The following is a 25,384-nucleotide window of genomic DNA, read 5'->3' on the forward strand; positions in this document are numbered from 1 at the left end:
TCCAGCGGCTTATCAATAGAAGCCTTCATCGGCTCAAGCAGGTCCGCTTTAATCTCTCTGAAGCAGCGCTGGATGCCCTCCTGTTGCTCCTGCGCCCACTGCATCCACGCTGCCTGGTCTCCGCCCGCCGCCATTTTGTTCTTCTTCCCTCGCACCTTCTCCAGGTCCGCCACCACCTTTTTAGTCGCCCCGCTCCTGGTAAAAGCCATATACTATCGGGGAATTATTGTAATCTCCTTCCCACACTGGGGAACGTCGAAAAAGTGCCGTTGGGGGCCCTGAGAAGAGCCCAAAAGTCCGTTTTTGCGGGAGCCGCCGAATGTGCGACTTAGCTCCGCATAGCCGCAACCGGAAGTCGTGGGGGCTAATTTACACAATTGCCACTGTTTTCCTTTCAGGCTGCTCCGTCAATAGAAAAGGAGGTATCGCGTGTCTCGGCTCCCCTCATTGTATTTAAACTCCCGACACCTGCACCAAAGAAAGCATTCAACATCCAGGTAAGAAGTAGCATTGGCTGGGGGTAGTGTTTCCTAATCAGTCTTCAAAACGGTTCTGGGAAAGGTTCAGGGGAAAATAGCTGATTGGCATTGTACAGTTGGGCTGAATGTTGTGCATGCTGCCATGGATTTGAAGCTACCATTACCAAACTCACCTTACTTGGAAACTCTGCTGTTAGCAGGGAGACTTAACTTTCTTCCTTCTCAGTCTGGACTGGATTCAAGCAGATATCCTGGAGGTGGAAGGGCGATGTCTATTTCATTATGCAGTAGATGCTTATTTATTGATAAGGATATGTGTGAAGTCTTAAAGTAATTAAAGATCCTTTATATTGCGTGAACAATATCAAACTCTTCCTGTAATCTTCTACTCCAAATGTAGGTCTTAAGTGTGTTCTGTAATTTAAAAAGTTAAATCAGTGATGAGATGTTAAGTTAAAATCATGGTTAAAGATAGAAAGTAAATGATCTGCGAGGATTTTGTGTGGTGTAGAGTTTGACTCATTGACCCTGCTTGATTTCAGGTAAGCACTGAGCCAGCTATGTACATTGAAGTGGAAAATGAAGTTCCTACAGTCACAGGGTGGAAACTGAGCCGGTTAAAGTGCATGAGAGAAGGGAAACAGTGGGACACACTACTAACCAGTCGAATCCTCACTGCTGCAGGGAGCTGGTGAGTAAAGGTTCCAAAACAGGCTGATGGTTATTGTGAGAGTTGAATTATGGAGCTGGTGGGTGTTGCTTCTGGGAGATGCTGACGGTGTATTATTGATACTGTCATTCATTTAGCTCATTCACCATCAAACTTCCTGATGCCGGTTGAGGGGGGAAGCTGTTGTGTATTGCTAGCCGTTCCTAAAATAATTAAGCACTTAGTTTGTTTTAGATGATTACCCAATATGTATGTTTGCTATTAAGACTTGCAATGTGACGGGCTCCTTGTGCATTTCTGCTTGAAATTTGTGTACATAAAACTCATAATCCTTATTTATTTAATTCAATGACCTAACAATGCATGACGGTCGCTCTTTTCTCTGTCTGTTTGGGTTACTTTCACGTAAGCTGCCAATATTATATAATTAGTGCAATAAAATAGCGTTTACAAATTTAAAGTCATGGGTTACTAACCTGTTAATAGGACTGGTAGCTTGTTCCAAATTTAGTATTATAAAGTTAGTTAAAAGATTGTTGTGTCAGTGTGACTGGTAAGGAGAGTGTCTGACTTCCTTAGGGATATTAACAGAGGGAAAACAGTGGTGGATTCTTTCTTGATGATCATAAACGTTGGGGGTCAGAAAGTGATGTAGCCAACGTATAGGCATGGTGCATTGCACATTATTAACTTGCAGCCTTGCGGCGATGGTTTGCCACAAGGCAAGTTTCCAGTATCTTGAAGTTGAGGCAACTCTTCCCGTAGAGGTGTGTAGGTTTTCCGTCCTTTTTCCTTGAGAGAATTTTGTGACACAGGGCTCTGGGAAAGAGATTACACTTTAAAATCAATCCTGTCACCACTTAATGCAAACAGCTACTTTATTATTCACAGATGGTTTTCTTTCTTAGCTACTCCCTACTATATCCAGTATAAGTTTCAGTTTGAAACACATCATTTGAATAGAGCTGAGTGTCAGATCAGGAGAGTGGAGGAATTGAACTTCAGAACTTTTGGACTGCAACTCAAGCCGAGAACTCTACCCAGAAATTATTGCTGTGCTGATGACTTAAAAGATTAAAGATACTTGCATGAGGTGAAAACAGCATATTCAAGGATGGAAAATATGGCTTTTTCTTCAGATCAGTGACCATTCAACTTTCCAAAGCAGGTGACTGCTTTGCCGGACACAATGACTCGGGCACGATGGGCTGAATGAACATGTTCTCTGCTTTACAATTCTGTGATAATTGGTTAAATTGATGCAACCTAAATGTATTTGTGCACAAGAGCTCATTTATATGCCATTGATATTCTGTCTGAAGCGGCACAAGATTGAATTTGAGGGAGAAAACTTGATTTACTGAATGGAGTTTCTCGAGGTTCCAGATTAATTATAATAAAATGTACTCAGCAGCTGAAATGTTCCAAAAAAAAAAAATGGTTAAATATATTTGTAATGGAATGCTGACACTTGACCAGTGTATTGAAATCTACAGGCTAAGTGTGTGTTTCATATTGACCATTCATGTAAACAACTGGTATATTGTCCCCAAGGTTGTGGTTTCCCACTCACTACCTCCGGTCTTTTTTCAGCCTTGACGTTCTGCATCATGAGCTAAGAAATATGCTAGTTACTTTCTAGAATGCAGGTCTGAATGATAAATGTAAGCAGACATATGATGGTAAACTCAGCTTTGCAAATCCAAATTAAGTAAACTCAAACTACAGGAGGTAAGATAGGATGTTAGTGCAAATCTCACTCCTGGAGCATGCCTACGCAATAAGAGCCTGAACCATGGATAACACATTTTACTTATGCTGATAACAAGGCGATTAATTTGGTGATTTTTTTTGACATCGCACTAAAAATCCTGGCTACTGCATAAGCTAAATATGGCATGATTGCCTGAGTCATAATTTTACATGAAAAATCTTGGAGAATCTGAAAATGCCAGTCTCTGAGTGCTTTTGATTGATAACAAGCCAATTGTTTAATTGTAAGAGACTTCCAGTATTCACAACTCCAGGCATCCTAAAATTTAAAGTCACTTAATTGTCTGACTTTTTTTTAAACAATAAAAGGCTTGATATTTTTAAAACAAATAATTGAATTATCAGATTGAATACCCCATTCACTTTCATGAGTGCCATCTCAATTTGTTCTGATTTGTAAGTGTGCCCCTTCCTCAAAATATTACCATTTAGATTATGTTGCCTCTCCAGGTTATTTTTCCAAAACTCATCACTTCACACTTAATCCACATTAAATTGCATCTCCCAATGTTTCTACCTATTTCACCAGTCTGTCGATGTACTGTTGATGCACACTGTTTACTACATTGCCAAGTTTTGTATAATTTTCAAACTTTCCTCCTGTGTCATAACCAATTACATAGCCAAGCTCTCACTGTCCCAAGTTCTAATTTCTAAATAAATCTGTTATGTGTCTTTTGAAAGTGCAATCATTGTATATATGGATTATCTTCATCAACCCTCTTGGGCACTTTATTAAACAACTCAGCAGGTTAGATACAATTTGTCTTCAACAAATTTATGCTGGCTGACTCTTCGAATGGATACTTCTCCAAGTGAGAATTGATAGTTTCCTTGTAGTTTTCCCAGTGGTGATTTAAGCTGATTAACCTGCAATTGCCAGGTTTATTGTTCTTCATTTTTTATTTAACAGGGTACAACATTGCCATCCCCCAGTCCTGTGGCACTACTTCCATATCCAAGGAAGATTTGAGTTGAAAGATTCTGATCAGTGCTCACCGTAGCTCCCTTCAGTAATCTATTAAATCAGTGACTTGTTAACTTTGAATGATGCTAGCCTATTTATCGCCTCTTTACTAACCAATATCTCTGCTCCGTCCTTCCCTATTTTGATATTTACTTCATTCTCTTCTTTGAAGAAGGCAGATGTAAAATGTCTTCAGTTAAGCCTTCATGGGATGATTTTATCTTTTGGCCCCTAATTGACTCCATTGCTCCATTAACTATCCTGTTATATTTTATTTAGAGTTCATTTAATAAAAACAGTTGTAATCTATACTTTATGCAATTAAATGTTTTTTTTCTGTTAGTGAGAAACGTGTTGTGAAACTTCTCCACTTTTGCAACCGTATATCAGCAGAGAGCCAAATTCTGAAACTGATCTGTGGGAAAGAGGGATTTTAAAAACAAAATTATGGGATGTGAGCATAGGCCAGCATTTATTTCCCATCCATAATTGCCCTTCAGAAGGTGGTGGTGAGCTGCCTCTTTGAACCGCTGCAAGGGGTGTTGATAGGGAAAAGTAGGAAATTATTTACTCTGCACCTTACCTGCCCTGTACAAATTGGGGGCATTTCCTGCCCACTGTCTCCTTACCTGCCCTGTACAAATTGGGGGCATTTCCTACTCACTGTCTCCAGATCAGTTACAGAATTGAGCTCTCTTTGTCTCACCCACTAATGTACCTTAATGGCAGACAGAGGAGAGTGCCCTTTATTGCACCACTCCCCACACCAGTCATTACTTTTTTTATGTCTGAGGTTTAGATATTATTACTGGGCTGTCGATGTGAAGCATCTTTGTCAGTGATAGAAACTTTGAAAAACTAATTTCTACTTCAAACATTTGAAGTTAGCTGAAAGTGGAGGCTTATTTTCTGTCTACATTGACTTGAACCTATAATCCAGAGATGAAGGGCTGTGGTTTCTCCTCCCCCGGCGCCCAGTGATGGAAAGTTTCAACATGGCTTATCCTGATCCATTGTGCCTTTTTTGCAGTGACCTTGTCAGCGTGGCTTGTGAGGAGCGGACGGTCTCTGTGTTTTCAGCAAGTGGGCGACGGCTGCTACCTGCCATCCTCCTACAGTCGCCCATCTCTACGCTGCATTGTGCGAGTCACTTTGTGATGGCTTTGTTGGCTACTGCTACACTCTCTGTCTGGTAAGTGCTTACAACGGCGGAAAATAACAGCAAATCTGGCTATCTAAATAGATCATGAATAGAATAAAGGAGTGCGAGGATGCATGTTGTATAGAGAAATATTGAGGAGCAACTGACCCAAATGAGTCCAGTAAGAAGTCTTACAACACCAGGTTAAAGTCCAACAGGTTTGTTTCAAACACTAGCTTTCGGAGCACTGCTCCTTTAAGACTTCTTACTGTGCTCGCCCCAGTCCACATCATGGCCAAATGAGTCAGGCATGTGTATCGTTTTTATGGATATAAATTGTTGTCTCTTGTGTGTATGTCTCTCTCAGCTGCTTAGCTTGCTGTTTTTCCAGATAACTGATAGGAGAGGCAAGTGTTGAAGTTGGTACAATGAAGGGTGTGCAAATAATTTGAAGAGTATTGTGATAAGTTCAAAGGAAAGATTTTTTTTTAAAAACTCAATTTCTAGCAACAATAGTTAAGTGAAAGATTTTGTTGAAATTATGTATCCAAATGATTTACTTTTAAATTAGACAGGATAACGGGACAAGAGTCTTGAATAAAAATTGATTAAAATAAATTTGATTCTGCTGTCATAGAATTTTAATATACCATATGTGATAAATTTCTGGAGCAATGTAACAGGCAAGGGATTTTAAAAAGAAAATCGGTTACTGCACGCTGAGGCTAGCAATAGCCCTCCAATTATTGTTCTAGCTAAAACCAGCTAACTTAGCATAGCTTAGGAACTGTGGCTGGGACCTTCCACTGTACAGCTTAGAACTGCAATAGGTAGTAATTTTTCCCTTCCGTAATTAAATGCACTCCATGATGACGCAAACCTATCTTCAACATGTAACTATGTGGACCTCATTTGAGGAATATTTGGGATTGAGGCCTGCATGCATTGAATTATTATACTGAGCAATCTATATACGTGGGCAGTTAACTGCCAGGAGGTGAGAATCTGATCATGTGTAAACTTATGGCTTTCTGGGCTCTTGTGCTGATGAGGAAACAATGTCATATGACAGATGTCAGCCTACAGCTTGGTAATGGGAGTTGCTTACTGGAGCTGCAGCATGTTACAAGGTCATGATTTTCATGCTCAAAAAAGAGATTTAAATTGTATTTTATGTTCTATTCTAACAGGGATGCAAAGAAGCAGACTGTATTAGTCAAAGATGAGTCTCTAATCACTATATTATCAGGTACTCGGCTTTGATTTTTATCTATTCGTGTACAATACTTTCTCTAACTGCAAACACAGATATCCGTAAAGTCAAAAGACTTCCACTCCTCTCAGATTTCTTCCCCAACACCCTACTGTTTCTCTTGAATGACTGAATATTCTGAAGTATTAGAATCTGATCACATCTGGCACACACAATAATAATCTATTAGTGTCACAAGTTGGCTTACATTAACACTGCAATGAAGTTACTGTGAAAATCCCTTAGTCGCTGCACTACAGCGCCTGTTCGGATACACTGAGGGCAAATTCAGAATGTCTAATTCACGTAACAAGCACGTCTTTCGGGACTTATGGGGGGAAACCGGAGCATCCAGAGGTAACCCGTGCAGACACGGGGAGAACGTGCAGACTCTGCGCAGACAGTAATCCAAGCCGGGAATCGAACCCAGGTCCCTGGCACTGTGATGCAGTGGTGCTAACCACTGTGCTACTGTGCCGCCCTATTTGCACAATCCTACGGTCCATTTTAATATTCTGCTTAAGTATTGAGTATTGTGGTGAATTCAGGTATGTGGACTCAGGAATTTCCTGGTCAGGTAGAGCACATGTCTCGTATAGGGCAGATCTCAGGGAAAGGAACTTCTCAACGGTCATGTTAATGCTCTATATTCATACAGGTCTTTGAACTAATGTTGTAAAGTTGCAGCTTTATTTATGAACAGGGTTAAACCGTTCAGATAATTAACCCTACTCTGCTGTTTTGTTAACCATTGTTGCTGTTCATCTTTTAAAAAATCCAGTTTCTTGTCCGTTTCTTTATATCTTTTAGTACATTTGCATCTTCAGTAATATACAGTTTGGGCACTTTACAGTACTTGCTTTCATCTTTATGACTGGGCGGCACTTTCTGCAGGTTAACCATCAAAATCAGATACGACAGTATGAATTTATATAGCCCCTTTAACAGAACGGGTTTCCTGTAATAGTTCACAGTAAAGGAAACGGACACCGATTCAGGAAAGGACCAATTAAGAGTAACCAGAACCTTGGCTGAAGGGATGGGTTTTAAGTAAGTAAGAGAGATAAAGATACTGAGAGTTGTAGGGAGTGTATGTTAGAGAGTAGGATCCGGGCAGCCAAAGGCAGAGGGACAAAGAAGGTGTGCATATAAAGGCCAGAGTCAGATTTACATTTGGTATGGAACAAAGAGCTAAATCAGCTCCAGAGATGGCTGGCAGCAAAGACCAAGATAATCATAAATTTAAATGTGTTGGGGAGGTCAGGGAACTAATTGTAAGTTGACAGGGCCAAGATGATGGACAAGTGGGACTCATTGTGGAAAAGGAAGATCATTGAAGTAGTCAAGTCTGAAGATAATAGAAATGTACATTTAATATAGAATGGCAAAAAAGGCTGCAGTAAGTTAAGTGTGGATAGTATTGCAGAGATGAAAGTGAATTGTAGTTGTTTTGTGGAAATATATAGGGTCTGAAATAGTTCAGTGTCCAATAATCTTGTATGGAATAAAACTTCTTTATTCATATGGTGTAAAGGTCAGCATTTGGATTTATTTTTTAAAAAATAATTTTTATTAAAGGTTTTCATAAAATATCAATAACAAAATGAGAAAGAAAAAAAGAACCCAACAGGGGTAAGAGCATTTGGATTTTATTTTAATCAGTCACTTTTCCTGGTTATTTTGTAATTTAGTGAGAAGGCAGTCTTCATACTAACTAAAAACATTGAAATTTCCACATTGGCACATGGAAGTATATTTTGCCCGTCATAAACATCTCAATAGAGTCTATAATCCATGGTCTGCATTCCACATTCTAACAACCCTTTGTTTTTTTTCCTGGATTCATTCGAGAACTTACCATCGGGATCTGCTTCCATTTTCCTCATGGATCTGAAACAATCCTTGAGACAACCATTTCTGTCCCATCCAAATCAATGACAGTCAATGCAGTACAGCTATATGACGCATGCAGACATTGCAATTCACACCCGCACCAGGAACCTGCAGACCCATTTTCTGTAATTATACACTGTTTATCGACAAGATTATTCCGCAGCAAGACAATTTGTTCTGTTTAAATCATTTATCTCCTACGGTAAAAGCAAAGCTTAACATAGAATTTACAGTGCAGAAGGAGGCCATTCGGCCCATCGAGTCTGCACTGGCTCTTGGAAAGAGCACCCTATCCAAGGTCAACACCTCCACCCGATTCCCATAACCCAGTAACCCCACCCAACACTAAGGGCAATTTTGGACACTAAGGGCAATTTAGCATGGCCAATCCACCTAACTTGCACATCTTTGGACTGTGGGAGGAAACCGGAGCACCCGGAGGAAACCCACGCAGACACAGGGAGAATGTGCAGACTCTGCACAGACAGTGACCCAAGCCGGAATCGAACTTGGGACCCTGGAGCTGTGAAGCAATTGTGCTATCCACAATGCTACCGTGCTGCCCCAATGCCTCTTGGTGCTGGCAGTAATATTTCATGTGTACAGGAGTTGTTGCCAGGAGAATTGTATCTCATAGTGCCAGGAGGGAACAAAATGCTCCTTTTATCCTGGTTCATGTGTGCAGAAGCTGATAATGAGACACAGATGAGCCTTACAATACTAGACAGGAGTGAATTGTTCCCTTTTACTCCTGTCCTGTGCTTCTACGGGAACTGCATATAATTGTAGAGAGCAGAAAGAAAAAAATTGGTCTTTTGGTGGACTGTATATCGACTAACACTTGTTATCTGAACACTACCCACTTGTTATACTGTTGTTAGCAGTACATAGCTTCGAACTGTCCAAAACATGGTACTTGCACTGACTATCATCTCTCCCCTTAGGCTGATCTTTTTAGACGAACAAAACAATGTGAAGTTAAGGTGGTAGATAATCGGGATGAATTGAACATGTGCGACTCCTCTTTTAATTTCTTGTCCCTGAACTACAGATAACCTAAAATAGCTTTTATCATACATCTGCTTTTATAATGTCCTTAAACTGGTTAAATTCTTGTAAATTTCTAACGCACAATTATACAATGCAAACGTGAGACTATCGAATCTTCACTGGCCTGTTTGTCAGTTGCACCTGGTTTGTACTGAAAGCTGGCCGGGGCTTTGACAACTTAAAATAAAACGATTGTGTCTTTTTCTGCCAGTGCAGTCTCAGTTCCTTTTAGTCTTCCTGTACATCTGTTTCCGAGCAATCAAATTAAGCTTGAGAAAAGAAAACACTTTTTCCCCTCCCACGTCACAGTTAATTAGCAGGCATGTGAATTACAACCATTTTCACCAGCTTTTCAGAACAGAAACACTTCATAATAAGACAAATCTAACAAAATGAGAGGTTTCCTTCAAGTCCTGTCTAGTATTTATCCCTCTAACAACAGCAATAAAACAGATTATCTGGCCATGACTTTATTGCTGCTTGAGGGACGTAGCTGTGTGAAAATTGGCTGCTGTGTTTCTTCCATTGCAACTACAACTACAATTTATCAAAATAAATTATCATTTTGGAGCAGTTGGAACTCTTTACGGGAGAATAATAAGGCCTAATAAGGCAAACTTAATTTTCTCCAGCCCGAGAAAGCTCGCCAAGTCTGAAAGCCATACTTCAGACTTCGAGGGCTTTGAGTCCCTCCATGTCAACAGTATTCGTCGCCGGGCTACCAGGGAAGCAAAGGCCAAGACGCCGGCCTCTTTCTCCTCCTGGACTCCCGGGTCCTCCGAAACCCCAAAAAGTGCCACCTCAAGACTCATTGCCACCCTAGTTTTCAATACCTGGGACATGATGTCCGCGAATCCCTGCCAGTACCCCCTTAGTTTAGGACACGCCCGGAACATGTGTACATGGTTCGCTGGTCCTCCGGCACATCTAGCACATTTGTCCTCCAGCCCAAAGAATTTTCTCATCCAGGTCACCGTCATGTGGGCCTGATGTACGACCTTGAACTGGATCAGACTGAGCCTGGCGCATGTTGCGGTCATGCTTACTCAACTCCAAGCGTCTGCCCATATGCCGTCCTCTACCTTCTCTCTCCTTCCACTTAAGCTTCAGTTCTTCGGTCTGTGCCCTCTGCTCCCATTAGTTCTTTATATATGTCGGAGACTCTCCCCTCTCTCCTTTGGAAACTACCCTGTCCTGGATCCCCCTTGGTGGGAGGCGTGGGCAGGATGGTACCAATCTGCGTACAAAATCCCGCACCTGCAAGTACCTGAAATCATTCCCTCTCGCCAGCCTGAACTTCTCCTCCAACACCCTTCCAGGAACAGATCGCCCATCCTCGCAATCCCCTCCCTCCGCCATAATTGGAACCCACCATCCATATTCCCCGGGGCAAATCGGTGGTTACCGCAGATTGGGGACCAAACCGATGCCCTCACTTCCCCTATATGCCTCCTCCACTGGCCCCAGATCCGTAGAGTCGCCACCACTATCGGGCTGGTGGAGTATCGTGCCGGTGGGAGTGGCAGAGACGCCGTAACCAAGGCTGCCAAACAGGTGCTCCTGCACGAAGCAGCCTCCATCCGCTCCCAAACCGACCTCGTAACCACCATCCATTTCCTTACCATGGCTAAGTTAGCTACCCAGTAGTAGTTGCTAAAGTTCAGCAACGCCAGCCCCCCATTCCCTCGGTTCCTCTCGAGCATCGCCTTCCTCACCCGTGGGGACTTTCCCGCCCAAACAAATCTCAGGATAATTTTAACGAGCCTCTTAAAGAAGGACCGCGGGATGAAGTTGGGTAGACACTGAAATATGAACAAGAATCTCAGAAGAATCAATATCTTCACCGCCTGCACTCTTCCCGCCAATGATAGCGGGAGCGCATCCCATCTCCGGAACTCGTCCCTCACTTGCTCCACCAATCGGGACAAGTTTAGCTTATGCAACTTACCTCAGTCTCGCGCTACTTGTATCCCTAAATATCTGAAGCTTTCCCCTACCAGCCTGAACGGCAGCCCCCTCAGCCTATTCTCCTGACCTCTCGCTTGCACTACCCACATCTTGCTCTTCGCCATGTTCAATTTATATCCTGAGAACCGATCAAATTCCCTCAGGGTCTCAATGATTCCGTCCATCCCCGTCATTGGGTCTGACAAGTATAACAGCAGGTCATCCGCATATTTCGAGCACTTAATGTCTTCCCCCCCCCCCCCCCGACCACCCCTTTCCTGTCCCTTGAAGCTCTCAGAGCAATTGCCAGTGACTCTATAGCCAGCGCAAACAGCAGTGGGGAGAGGGGACATCCCTGTCTAGTCCCGCGGTGCAGTCTGAAGTAGTCAGATGTCGTCCTGTTCGTCCTCACACTAGCCTCTGGGGCCTGATATAGCAGCCTAACCCAGTCAATGAATCCCACCCCGAACCCAAAACGTCCCAGCACCTTCCATAAATAGAATCATAGAATCATAGAATTTACAGTGCAGAAGGAGGCCATTCGGCCCATCGAGTCTGCACCGGCTCTTGGAAAGAGCACCCTACCCAAGGTCAACACCTCCACCCTATCCCCATAACCCAGTAACCCCACCCAACACTAAGGGCAATTTTGGACACTAAGGGCAATTTATCATGGCCAATCCACCTAACCTGCACATCTTTGGACTGTGGGAGGAAACCAGAGCACCCGGAGGAAACCCACGCACACACGGGGAGGATGTGCAGACTCCGCACAGACAGTGACCCAAGCTGGAGTCGAACCTGGGACCCTGGAGCTGTGAAGCAATTGTGCTATCCACAAGGCTACCGTGCTGCCCCAAATAGTCCCACTCAACCCAGTCGAAAGCCTTTTCGGCATCCATTGCTACCACTACCTCTGCCTCCCTGCTCTCCGGGGGCATCATAATCACATTGAGCAGCCTCCTTAGATTGGCCACCAGTTGCCTGCCCTTTACGAACGGTTTGGTCCTCCGCAATCACATTCGGTACACAGTCCTCAATTCTAGATGCCAAGATCTTGGCCAGTAACTTAGTGTCTGCGTTTATCAAAGAGAACGGCCTATAGGACCCTCATGCCTCCGGGTCTTTATCCCATTTCAGTATAAGCGAGATAGTGGCCTGCGACATCGTCGTGGGTAAGACCCCTCTGCTTCTTGCCTCGTTGAACACCCTGACCAGCACCGGCCCCACTATCTCTGAGAACCTTTTATAAAACTCCACCGGGTATCCGTCCGACCCCGGGGCTTTACCCGACTGCATGACTTTCAGGCCCCCCACCACTTCTTCGGTCCTGATCGGGGCCCCTAGCCCGTCTGCCAACCCCCCACCTACCCTTGGGAAGGTCAGTCTGTCCAAAAAGCGCCTCATCCCCTCCGGTCCCGTGGGGGGTTCCGAGGGATACAGCTTGCTATAGAAGTCCCTAAACACCTTGTTCAGTCCTACCGGGTCCCCCACCAGGTTTCCCTCCCCGTCGACTATCTTTCCTATTTCCCTAGCTGCTTCTCTCTTTCTTAGTTGTTGTGCAGGCATTCTGCTGGCCTTCTCCCCATGCTCGTATAGTGCGCCCTTTGCCCTTCTAAGCTGCTCTACGGCCTTCCCTGTAGACAACACCCGACACTCGGTCTGCAACCTCTGTCATTTCCTAAGCAACTCTGGCCTCGGGGACTCCGCATAGCTCCTGTCCGTCTGTAAAATCTCCTTAATCAGTCGGTCGGTTTCTGCCCTATCTGTCCTGTCCCTATGGGCTCGGATGGGCACCGTTGCTGAGACTTCTCCAGTATCATTTACCTGCAGGTAATTCTGCATGCATTTCCTCAGCCTCTCACACACCGCCTCGTCCGCCAGCAGCCCAACTTCCAGCCTCCATTGTGGGCGCTGAAAGCTATCTTTGCAAATCTGCAGATCAACCCAGTGCGGAGCATGGTCCGAGATGGTAATTGCCGAATATTCTGCACCCGTCATCCCTGTCAGCAAGTCCCTGCTCATGCTAAAGAAATTGATTCGGGAATACACCTTGTGAACGTCAGAATAGAACGAAAACTCCTTCGCCGACGGCCGACTAAATCTCCATGGGCAGCTCCCCCCATTTGCTTCAGGAACCCTCTCAGTTCCTTTGCCATCGCTGGCACCCTACCTGTTTTTGAACACAACCGGTCCAGGCCAGGATCAAGAACTGTGTTAAAGTCCCCACCCATGATCAGTTTGCGTGAGTCCAAGTCAGGGATCTTCCCCAGTAACCTCTTAACAAAAACTATGTCATCCCAATTAAGGGCATACACGTTGACCAGGACTACTCTCACCCCCTCGAGCTTACCCCTAACCATAACAAATTTGCCATCCCCGTCCGCAACTGTGCCCTCCACCTCAAATTGGACCCGCTTGTTAATCAAGATCGCAACCCCCCTGGTTTTGGCGTTGAGCCCCGAATGGAAGACTTGACCAATCCAGCCTTTCCTTAATCTGACCTGGTCAGCCACTTTCAGATGAGTCTCCTGTAACATGACTACGTCCGCCTTCAAAACTCGTAAATGCGCGAACACACGCGCCTTCTTGACTGGCCCGTTTAGCCCTCTAACATTCCAGGTGATCAGCCTGCCCGGGGGGGCACCTCTTCCCTCCCCCCCTTGCCGATCAGCCATCTCCTTTCTTTGGCCAGCCTCCAAGCCATGTGTCGCGCTTCCTCTGGCCTGCTGGCCGCCTCCACCCCTGACCTCCTCACTGTTACCATGCCCAATTTCCAACATCGTCAGCAGACCTACTCCCCCCCGCCCCCCCCCCCCCCCCCCCCCCCCACCCCCCCCACTCCAGCAACACCACCCTATAACCTAACCCCTGACATAAACTAGCTAAATTAACACCCCCCACCTGGCTTCCGTTGACTAGTTAGCCTGGTGGCTCCCTACTCCGGTGCCAGCGAGTCTCCCACCTTTGTTTCCTGGCTCCCCTCCCCCGGCCCATCCACACCACTTCCCCAAATCATCCCTGCTTCAACAAATACTCTAAACAGGACAGAGACAGCCCCAACAATAGTGCAATTTAAGTCATACAAAACAAAATAGCAGGCACTGCCAACCATTCCTATCTGAATGCAGAAAGAGATAGCAAAAATTCCCCGAAAAACACCCCCATATCCAAACCATTCTAACTACTCTCTTTTTCTAACAAAACTCAAACACAAAAGCGAAAAGATACATGAAGACAAAAAAGACAAATTATACATACAAACCAAGATACAAAAGTATGAAAAAACATGTAGGCATCTCTCAGAAACAAGAGAGAAAGAATTAAAAGTTTCAACACTAGTCCAAGAGTCCTCAGCTCGGGACCAGCCCTTGCCTCTTTGCAAAGTCCATCGTCTCCTCGGGTTCCTCGAAATAATGGTGCTGGCCCTCATGTGTAACCCACAGTCGCGCCGGATAGAGTAGCCCAAATTTCACCTTCTTATATAAAATCTCTTTAACTTGCCTGTAGCCTGCCCTCTTTCTGGCCACCTCTGCGCTCAGGTCTTGGTAAACGCGCAGGGTGCTATTGCCCCAGTTGCAGCTCCGCGTGCTCTTGGCCCATTGAAGAACCCACTCCTTAACCAGGAACCTGTGGAACCGGTCCAACATCACTCGTGAGGGAGCCCTTCGCCGCGGCTGCCTCACCTGCGCTCTATATGCCCTGTGTACCTTCGGCGGGTGAGGAAACCCCTCGTTCCCCACCAGCTTCTGGAACATATCTGCCACATACGCGGCAGTATCCAGCCCTTCGGCCCCCTCCGGGAGGCCAACGATTCTTAAATTCTGCTGGCGAGACCTGTTCTCCAGGTCCTCCAGCTTTTCCAGGAGCATTTTTTGTTGGTCTCTCAACCTGTGAATCTCCACGTCCACCACCGTTTGAAAGTCCGCCTGCAACTCCACCGTCTTCTCCAGCTCCTGGATCTTCTCAGCCTGGGCATTCAGCCTTTTCTCCATTCGGTCAAACGATTTCTGGAGCGGTTCCAAATGATCACTTTTCAGTGCTAGGAAGTTCTCCTGCATAACCTGCAACAGATGCTCCATTGTCAGCTGAGCTGGCAGTGCCCGGGTCTGGACATCGGCCATATTGGTTTCACTCACAGCCTCCCCTTTGCCCTTGCTTGTCCACTTCTTCAGCTGTTTGCGATACTTCCTATTTTTTAGTTCCATACACCTCTGTATGGATTCAGTGCCTGAGTGCTATTACTTTCCAATCAGCGCTTAAAAGGGCAAAAAAGTCGGGGGAAAAGGTCCAAAAGTCCAACCGAAGCGGGAGCCACCAAGTGCCATGGGGCAAGGTTTAGAGGAAATGTGCGATGTGCAGACGGTGGTGAGTGCCTGGAATGCGTTGCCTGGGGAAGCTGTGGAAGCATATACATTAACGGCGTTCAAAGGGCAACTTTTTTTTTGAAAATATGTTTATTAAGAATTTTTAACAGAATTTTCAACCATATAAACAAAAAAAGAAAAAACTCACATAGCAAGACATAAACATGGCAAATCAATATGATACAGAACTTTGTACATTGGATTCCTCCCGTACACATCAGTTTTCCGGATCTCCCCCCCCCCCCCCCCCCCCCCCAGAAAGAGATATCACCCCCCCCCCCCGGGTCGCTGCTGCTGTCGACTGAACTCCGTCTAACGCTCCGCGAGATGGTCTAGGTACGGTTGCCACCGCCTGGAGAACCCCTGCACAGACCCTCTCAAGGCAAACTTTATCCTTTCCAACTTGATAAACCCTGCCATATCATTTATCCAGGCTTCCACACTGGGGGGCTTCGCATCCTTCCACACTAACAAGATCCTTCGCCGGGCTACCAGGGACGCAAAGGCCAGAATGCCGGACTCGTTCGCCTCCTGCACTCCCGGCTCGTCTGCTACTCCAAATAGTGCTAGCCCCCAAGTTGGCTTGACCTGGACTTTCACCACCTTAGATACTGTTCTCGCAACTCCCCTCCAGAACCCATCCAGTGCCGGGCATGACCAAAACATATGGACATGGTTCGCCAGGCTTCCTGAGAACCTCTCACATCTGTCCTCCACCCCAAAGAATCTACTCAGCCTCGCCCCCGTCATATGAGCTCTGTGAGCAACCTTAAATTGTATCAGGCTAAGCCTGGCACACGAGGAAGAGGAATTAACCCTACTTGGGGCATCAGCCCATAGACCCTCCTCAATCTCCTCCCCCAGCTCCTCTTCCCATTTACCCTTCAGCTCCTCTACCAAAGCCTGGTATATCAGTTACAGGACTGGCAAAATTTCATCTCCTGGTATATCGCCGACACCTTGGCCCTTCCGACCCATACGCCCAAAATCACCCTGTCTTGAATCCCCTGTGCCGGGAGCAGCGGGAATTCTCTCACCTGCCGCCTCACAAAATCCCTCACTTGCATGTACTTGAAGGCATTTCCCGGGGGTAGTCCAAATTTCTCCTCCAGCGCCCCTCAGCTCGCAAACGTCCCATCGATGAACAGGTCCCCCATTCTTCTAATCCCTGCCCGATGCCAGCTCTGAAACCCCCCATCCATCCTTCCTGGGACAAACCGGTGGTTATCTCTGATCGGGGACCACACTGAGGCTCCCATCGCACCCCTGTGTCGTCTCCACTGCCCCCAGATCTTTAGCGTTGCCGCCACCACCGGACTTGTGGTGTACCTTGTCGGCGAGAGCGGCACCGGTGCCGTCACCAGCGCCCCCAGGTTCGTTCCTTTGCAGGACGCCATCTCCAGTCTCTTCCATGCCGCCCCCTCTCCCTCCATCACCCACTTACGGATCATCGCCACATTGGCTGCCCAATAGTAGCCACTCAGATTCGGCAACGCCAGCCCTCCTCTATCTCTGCCTCGCTCCAGGAACCCCCTCCTTACCCTCGGGGTCTTACTCGCCCACACAAATCCCATAATGCTCCTGCTTACCCTCTTAAAGAAGGCCTTGGTAATCACAATTGGGAGGCATTGGAATACAAAAAGAAACCTCGGGAGGACCACCATTTTAATCGACTGTACCCTACCCGCTAGCGAGAGTGGCAACATGTCCCACCTTTTAAAGTCCTCCTCCATCTGCTCCACCAGCCGGGTCAAATTAAGTTTGTGCAGTGCCCCCCAGCTCCTAGCTACCTGGATCCCCAAGTATCGAAAGCTCCTTTCCGCCCTCCTCAGCGGTAGGTCGTCTATCCCTCTTCCCTGATCCCCCGGATGCACCACAAAGAGCTCGCTCTTTCCCACTTCAAGCTTATAGCCTGAGAAGTCTCCAAACTCCCTTAGGGTCTGCATGACCTCAACCATCCCCTCCACTGGATCCGCCACATACAGCAACAGGTCGTCTGCGTACAGCGATACCCGATGCTCCTCTCCCCCTCGGACCACTCCCCTTCATTTCCCCAACTCCCTTAATGCCATGGCCAAAGGTTCAATTGCCAATGCAAACAGCAGGGGGGACAGGGGGCACCCCTGCCTCGTCCCTCGGTACAGCCGGAAATACTCCGACCTCCGCCGGTTCGTGACCACACTCGCCACCGGGGCTTTATACAGGAGCTTAACCCAACTAATAAACCCTCCCCCGAACCCAAACCTCTTCAACACTTCCCAGAGATACTCCCACTCTACCCGGTCAAAGGCCTTCTCCGCGTCCATGGCTGCCACTATCTCCGCCTCTCCCTCCACTGATGGCATCATAATCACATTCAGCAGCCTCCGCACATTGGTATTTAGCTGCCTGCCCTTTACAAACCCCGTCTGGGCCTCGTGAATCACCCCCGGGACACAGTCCTCAATCCTCGTAGCTAACACTTGCCAGCAACTTGGCATCTACGTTGAGGAGCGAGATCGGCCTATACGACCCACGTTGCAGCGGGTCCTTATCCTGCTTCAGGGTCAAAGAGATCGTCGCCTCCGACATTGTCGGGGGCAGGGTCCCCCCCTCCCTTTCCTCATTGAAAGTCCTTACCAGCAACGGGGCTAACAGGTCTACATACTTTCTATAGAACTCCACCGGGAACCCATCCGGTCCCGGGGCCTTCCCTGCCTGCATGCTCCCCAGTCCTGTAACCAGCTCCCCTACCCCAATTGGCGCCCCCAAACCAGCCACTTCCTGCTCCTCCACTCTCGGGAACCTCAGTTGGTCCAAGAATCGTCGTATCCCCTCTTTCCCCCCTGGGGGCTGGGACCTATACAGCTCCTCGTAGAAGGCCTTGAATGCCTCATTCACTTTCACCGCACTCCGCACCGTAGTTCCCCTTCCATCTTTGACTCCACCTATTTCCCTCTCTGCCATCCTCTTACGGAGTTGATGTGCCAGCATACGGCTCGCCTTCTCCACATATTCGTACATCGCCCCTGTGCCTTTCTCCACTGTGTCTCTGCCTTCCCCGTGGTCAACAGGTCGAACTCCGTCTGGAGACTTCGTCTCTCCCTGAGTAGTCCCTCATCAGGGGCCTTTGCATATCTCCTGTCCACTCTTAAAATCTCCCCCACTAACCTCTCCCTTTCCCTGCCCTCTTCTCCCTATGAGCCCTGATGGAGATTAACTCTCCCCTGACCACCGCCTTCAGCGCCTCCCATACTACTCCCACCTGCACCTCCCCGTTGTCGTTGGCCTCCAGATACCTTTCGATGCACCCCCGCACCCTCACGCACACTTCCTCGTCTGCCAACAGTCCCACATCCAACAGCCACAGCGGGCGTTGGTCCCTCTCCTCCCCCAGCTCTAATTCCACCCAGTGCGGGGCGTGGTCTGAAATGGCTATGGCCGAATACTCCGTTCCCTCTACTTTCGAGATCAATGCCCTGCCCAGAACAAAAAAATCTATCCGGGAGTAGGCCTTGTGTACATGGGAGAAAAAAGAGAATTCTCTGGCCAAAGGCCTGGCAAATCTCCACGGATCTACTCCCCCCCCCCCCCCCCCCCCCCCATCTGGTCCATAAACCCCCTGAGCACTTTGGCCGCAGCCGGCCTCTTTCCGGTCCTGGATCTGGAGTGATCCAGCGCTGGGTCCAGTACCGTGTTGAAGTCCCCCCCCCCCCCCCCATTATCAAGCTTCCTACCTCCAAGTCCGGGATGCGCCCCAACATATTTCATAGAATTTACAGCGCAGAAGGAGGCCATTCGGCCCATCCAGTCTGCACCGGCTCTTGGAAAGAGCACCCCACCGAGGCCCACACCTCCACCCTATCCCCATAACCCCTTAACCCAGTAACCACACCCAACACTAAGGGCAATTTTGGACACTAAGGACAATTTAACATGGCCAATCCACCTAACCTGCACATCTTTGGACTGTGGGAGGAAACCGGAGCACCCGGAGGAAACCCACGCACACACGGGGAGGACGTGCAGACTCCGCACAGACCGTGACCCAAGCCAGGAATCGAACCTGGGACCCTGGAGCTGTGAAGCAATTGTGCTATCCACTATGCTACCGTGCTGCCCATGTTTCATGAATCCAGCGTCGTCCCAGTTCGGGGCGTATACATTCACCAATACCACCCCCGTCCCCTGCAACCTACCACTCACCATCACGTACCGGCCTCCGTTATCCACCACTATGTTTTTGGCCTCAAACGACACCTGCTTCCCCACCAGTATTGCCACCCCTCTATTCTTCGCATCCAGCCCCGAATGGAACATCTGTCCTACCCATCCCTTTCTTAACCTGACCTGATCTGCCACCTTCAGATGTGTCTCCTGAAGCATAACCACATCTGCCTTGAATCCCTTTAAGTGTGCGAACACTTAATCGGCCCATTTAGGCCTCTCACATTCCACGTGATCAGCCGGATTGGGGGGCTACCCCCCGCTGCCGACTAGCCATCTCCTATTTTAGGCCAGTCCCGTGCCCGCATCTCCCGCACCCTCCAGTCCCCCAGACGGGGAACCCCCGCCCCGACCACCTCTTACATTTTCAGTTCCCCCTCGGCCATTGCAGCAGCAACGCTGTTGTCTCCCCACCCCCCTCCCCGCTAGATCCAAATCTAGCTCTTTTGCTCCCCCCATAATACTTCCGTAAGTCAGCTGACTCCTGCTGACCCCGGCCCCCCCCTCCGCCTACCCGTTGCGCCCCCCCCGATGTGGAAATCCCTCCTCATCCTTGCGCTCCTCCCCCCCCCCCCTCCCCTAGCGCGGGAAAAAGCCCGCCCCGCCCCCTGTGGCGCAGCTCCTGTTGCGGCCTTATCCTAATTCCCCCATCCCCGAGTCTCGCCTCCCTCCAGAGTACCGACGCCCACATTCCTCACTGCCCCCCATCAAAAACTCTTCCCCCATCCCCATTCATCGTCCCACCCGTGAAACATTCTTTACCCATATTTACAACCCTGTATAAAGTCAACCTCTCCCCCACTACCACAGTCCCTCAGCTCGAGTCCAATTTTTCCGTTTGGTTAAAGGTCCAAGCCTCTTCTGGCGTTTCAAAATAGTGGTGTCGGTCCTGGTACGTGACCCACAGTCGCGCTGGCTGCAGCATTCCGAATCTCACCATTTTTTTATGCAGCACCGCCTTGGCCCGATTGAAGCCAGCTCTCTTTTTTGCCACCTCCGCGCTCCAGTCCTGATAAACTCGGGTCACCGCATTCTCCCATCTACTGCTCCGCTCTTTCTTGGCCCATCTCAGGACACTCTCTCTGTCCGCGAAACGATGGAACCTCGCCACTATCGCCCTTGATGGCTCACCAGCCTTGGGTCTCCTCGCCAGGACCCGGTGAGCCCCTTCTAGCTCCAGGGGGCTCGGAGAGGCCTCCGCACCCATCCGCGAATGGAGCATCGTGCTCACATACGCCCCAGCATCAGCCCCCTCCACTCCTTCGGGGAGACCTAGAATCCAGAGGTTCTTCCTCCGAAACCTGTTCTCCAGTACTTCGAATCTCTCGGCCCACCGCTTGTGCAGCGCCTCGTGCGCCTCCATCTTCACCGCCAGGCCCAAGATCTCGTCCTCGTTCTCATTGGTTTTTTCCTTCACCTCTCGGAGCTCTACCGCCTGGGCCTTCTGGGTTGCCTTCAGCCCCTCGATCGCCAACAGCATTGGCGCCAGCACCTCCTTTTTAAGCTCCTCCACGCAGCGCTTGAGAAACTCCTGCTGGTCCGGCCCCCATGCTGCTCGATCTCCGCCCTCCACCATCTTGTTTTCTCCCCCTCGTTTCTGCCGCTGCTCCAAAATTTCTTTTTTTGTCCCTCCACTTCTAGTCCCCTCCATACACGATGGAAGGGGGACCTTACTTCACATTCCCACACGGCATTCGATCAAAAAAGTTCAGTTGGGGCTCCTCCGGAGAGCCCAAAAGTCCGTTCTAGCGGGAGCTGCCGAAATGTGCGGCTTAGCTCCGCGTCGCCGCAACCGAAAGTCTCGTTCAAAAGGCATCTTGACGAATACATGGATAAGATATGTATAGAGGGATACGGCCAAGGGTGGTATCATGACCGGATCAGGCTTGGAGGGCCGAAGGGCCGGTTCCTGTGCTGTATTGTTCTTTGATGTGCCAACCACCGATAGTTTCATCTGCAATTTATTTTTAACTGTCACGATCTTCTCCACAAAACTAAATTATTCCTGTGATTTAGTTTGGTGATTTATTTCCCTAACTGGAATGGGAATCACTTCCAAACTCCTCACCAGTTGTAAAAGTGAAGCTATATTGTAGTCACTTGCTATATGCTGTGGTGGAGAACTGGTATAAGGCAGTGTGTGAATTTGAACCCTTGTACACTATGAGGAGCGGTGACTAAATATACCAAGCATCATTTAAAATCCATGATACCATTGCTGTCAGGATTTTATACTTCAAGATTGTATAATTCTTGAGGCAGGGTGATGGATTGTAAAGCATATTGGATTCAATAACAAAAGCTGGTGTATTGTAGGACGCAGAGTAAATCCAAATGCACAAATGTTGTATTACAGAATTTACAGCAATCTCAGACCAAAGGTGCTATATTATAAAATGTACTGTAATCCCTAGCATCAGATGATGTAAATGTAAATAATCTTTATTGTCACAAGTAGGCTTACATTAACACTCCAATGAAGTGACTGTGAAAAGCCCCGAGTCGCCACATTCCGGCGCCTGTTCGGGTACATGGAGGGAGAATTCAGAATTCTCAGCTGGTACAGGAATTGAACCCGCGCTGCTGGCCTTGATTTGCACCACAAACCAGCTGTCTAGCCCACTGATCTAAACCCGCCCTGCTGTGTAGCAGAATGTACTGACCAAGGGTGATATATTACTGAATGTCATCCGTGCCTAATGGTAATACAGTATACTATATGATGAATGCATTGTAATCATCTTGCATGCTGTGCGAAACGTGCTGGCCTAGTCTCTGGCTTTGGAAGCTGTATATTGTGATGCAATTGGCGCTGAGCTTTAATATACTCTCATCTTTTATTCATAGGTAACGATACCACTATAACCCAATCGCTGCTTACACACCATGGTGTCCCAGTGGTCACTCTGTCCAATGGCAAGTCATACTGCTTCAACACTTCCCTATGCACATGGTAAGGAATTGTGGTTTGACTGGTGAAAAGGTGAACCTTGCCTGGTGCTCTGCTCATGGGCAACCTTTGCATTTTCTTTTAGTCATGGATCAAATAGCACCCCCTGATTCAAGGGGATTCTGTATGGCTAGGAAGTGGAGATTTTGTTGATCAGTGAAGGAAAAGAAAGAAAGGGTTCCATACAGTTTTCCTTCATCGAGGTTATCTCATGAATGTTGTACCTTGTCGCCATAATCCTTGACTCCACTGTCATTATTTCACATGTGTTCTTTAAAAGAAAAGTCTGTGTTCTGGGAAACTAAAGCCAATCTGTTTGGCTCCCACCAAATATTCTTCACCCTAAAGCCCAATTCCATCCTTCTTCCCTAATGTGAGTTTTAACTGTGCACAGTGTCTTCAGTGTCTGCTTGACCTTGAGAACTGAACTTTAAACCCACATTCAGTCCACCATCCAGATGGTGTGTTTCCATCACACAATATCACCTGCCTTCATCATTAACTTGCTCCTTTTGCCTCTGAAACCCTTATTGGTGTCTTTGACGCCACTAAGTTGCAAATCAGTCCTCACTGATTTCCTGACTTTCCTCCTTTGGAAACTGTAAATTGTTCAAAAGCAGGCAATCTGCACTGATTCCCAACCCCTTCTCGGCCATTGGTTTCCATTCCCTCAGTGATCAGATTCAAAACTTGTGTTGCCATTTACTCCACATCTCCAACTTGCAAGCTTGCCCATTCCATTGTGTGAGCATGTGCCCTCCATTATTCTGGTACATACCCCTCTTGTCCATGTTCAATGCCAGTCCCTTCAACTTCATTTGCTTCACAGTCTGGAATGTCCTCCCACCACTCTTGCACTTTGTTGTCTCTTACTGCTTAGAAAGCTTTTAACATTCCTTCAGTTACCTCATATTACATAGTATCCAGTTGTCACCTACTCTATTTTCAGAGTGTTTTTACCTTTGGACTGGGAGCCTGGTGTCCATGGTTCGGTCGCCTTCTTGACAACATTAGTTTGCAGGTTTTCAAGTTCAGGAACTTGCTTTAACAGGTGGACCAGACAAATGATGCTGTGTCCCTCCAAAAAAGTGATTCACATTTAGAAACTGGTGGGTACACCTGGGGCAGCAGAAGCAACACTGCTACACTGGCCCTGTTCTACCCTGCAGCAGAGAAGTGCTGCTCAATCAGGTTCAGGAACTGCCACACAAATGTGGAAGATATCAACTTTAGGGAGCGATGAGGATGATTTCTGGAACATTGAGACCAACACAGCTTGCGTTGCTTCCTTTGGTAGCACACATTAAACCTCCTGATGTCCGCAGGGAAAACAATCTCTCAAAGAACATCACTGGCCGACAGCTATCAAAAGCACTTCTATTGATACAGGACTTCCAAAAGCCCACGCACTTTGCATGGGCAGCACGGTGGCACAGTGGTTAGCACTTCTGCCTCACAGTGCCAGGGACCTGGGTTCAATTCCAGCCTTGGGTCACTGTCTGTGTGGAGTTTGCACTTTCTTCCTGTGTTTGCGTGGGTTTTCTCCGGGTGCTCCAAAGATGTGCAGGTTAGATGGATTGGCCATGCTAAATTGCCCTTTAGGATTAGGTGGGGTTACAGGGATGGGGCGGGGGGTGTCAGGGGATCAGTGTAGACCCGATGGCCGAATGGCCTCCTTCTGCACTGTAATGATTTTATGATTCTACAACACACTTGAGCTAGTGGCTGGTCAATTCCCACTTGACCCGAAGTCGCAGCACAAATGAATTATATTTTTAAAAATACTTGAGATCCTTGGTTGAGCTCAGTAAACTACAGTCACCAGGTTTGTAATTTTAGAACACAAGAGTTATCATTAAATGGTGAGAAAATGTAACTGACTATCTAATGCCCTTTTCCCAAACCCCACCCTACTTCTTAACCTGACCCACTCTCTACACATGCACAGACAAACAACACAGAGGGGAAAAGGTGGTGGAAAGAGAAAGAAAATATGAATAAAAATAAAAGGATAAGGATCTTTGATGCACTGGGATCACTTCCAGTAAATGTCTTTCTGAAGCTCAGGCTTTCGTTTTGGTACTACTTTCTCTGCAGACTCAGCATCTTTCAGGTTCACAGCAAAGGATGTGCTAAGCATTCTGCTTTCAGAACAATAGAGCAGTTCTTTTGCTTCAGAAAGCAGGAGAGAGAGAGAGAGTTCCTTTCACTTCCAATGTCTAAGCACCTCTGTTAAAGTTCTGTCAGACAGCATCACGCAGGCACTAATCACTGACACCGTTGTCAGGCAGACCACTGTCCCTGGCCAACCCACCTATTGCCAGTTAACCAATCGAACCGACACCCTCCAAAGTAAATTGTGTACAATTTACACATTAATCAAAAAACAAAACAAATTTCTGAGCAAAAATAAAGTGTAATAAAGAAGAGTATCACCGTGCAATAGATGAATGTGTGTTTCTGGCTCACTCCCAGGGCTAGGATACTCACTTAGTTACCCTCGCCCAGTGTGAGAGTGGATGAGAGTGCATGATAGTGGGCGAGTGAGAACCTTGATACTGCGAGTGAGCCAGATTTATGAACCGATTCTATCCCCACACTCTCACCCCCACCCCCTCCCCCATCTCTCTCTCTCACCCTCTCACACCCCCATCACTTTCTCACTGCCATCTCACACTCTCTCCCCTCG

At 47.5% G+C, this 25,384-nt stretch overlaps 1 protein-coding gene across 1 annotated transcript in view; it reads left to right on the plus strand.

The window, feature by feature from the left end:
* Nucleotides 1–25,384, plus strand: part of hira (histone cell cycle regulator a) — a 166,780-nt gene that overhangs the window by 132,827 nt on the left and 8,569 nt on the right. Inside the window, 5 exon segments of the mRNA XM_072498209.1 lie at nt 399–497; nt 1,022–1,170; nt 4,920–5,081; nt 6,221–6,279; nt 22,593–22,698. Of these exon segments, the coding sequence (XP_072354310.1) occupies nt 399–497; nt 1,022–1,170; nt 4,920–5,081; nt 6,221–6,279; nt 22,593–22,698 (575 nt within the window).

The sequence above is a fragment of the Scyliorhinus torazame genome, chromosome 1, assembly GCF_047496885.1.
Source record: "Scyliorhinus torazame isolate Kashiwa2021f chromosome 1, sScyTor2.1, whole genome shotgun sequence".
Taxonomy (NCBI): domain Eukaryota; kingdom Metazoa; phylum Chordata; class Chondrichthyes; order Carcharhiniformes; family Scyliorhinidae; genus Scyliorhinus; species Scyliorhinus torazame.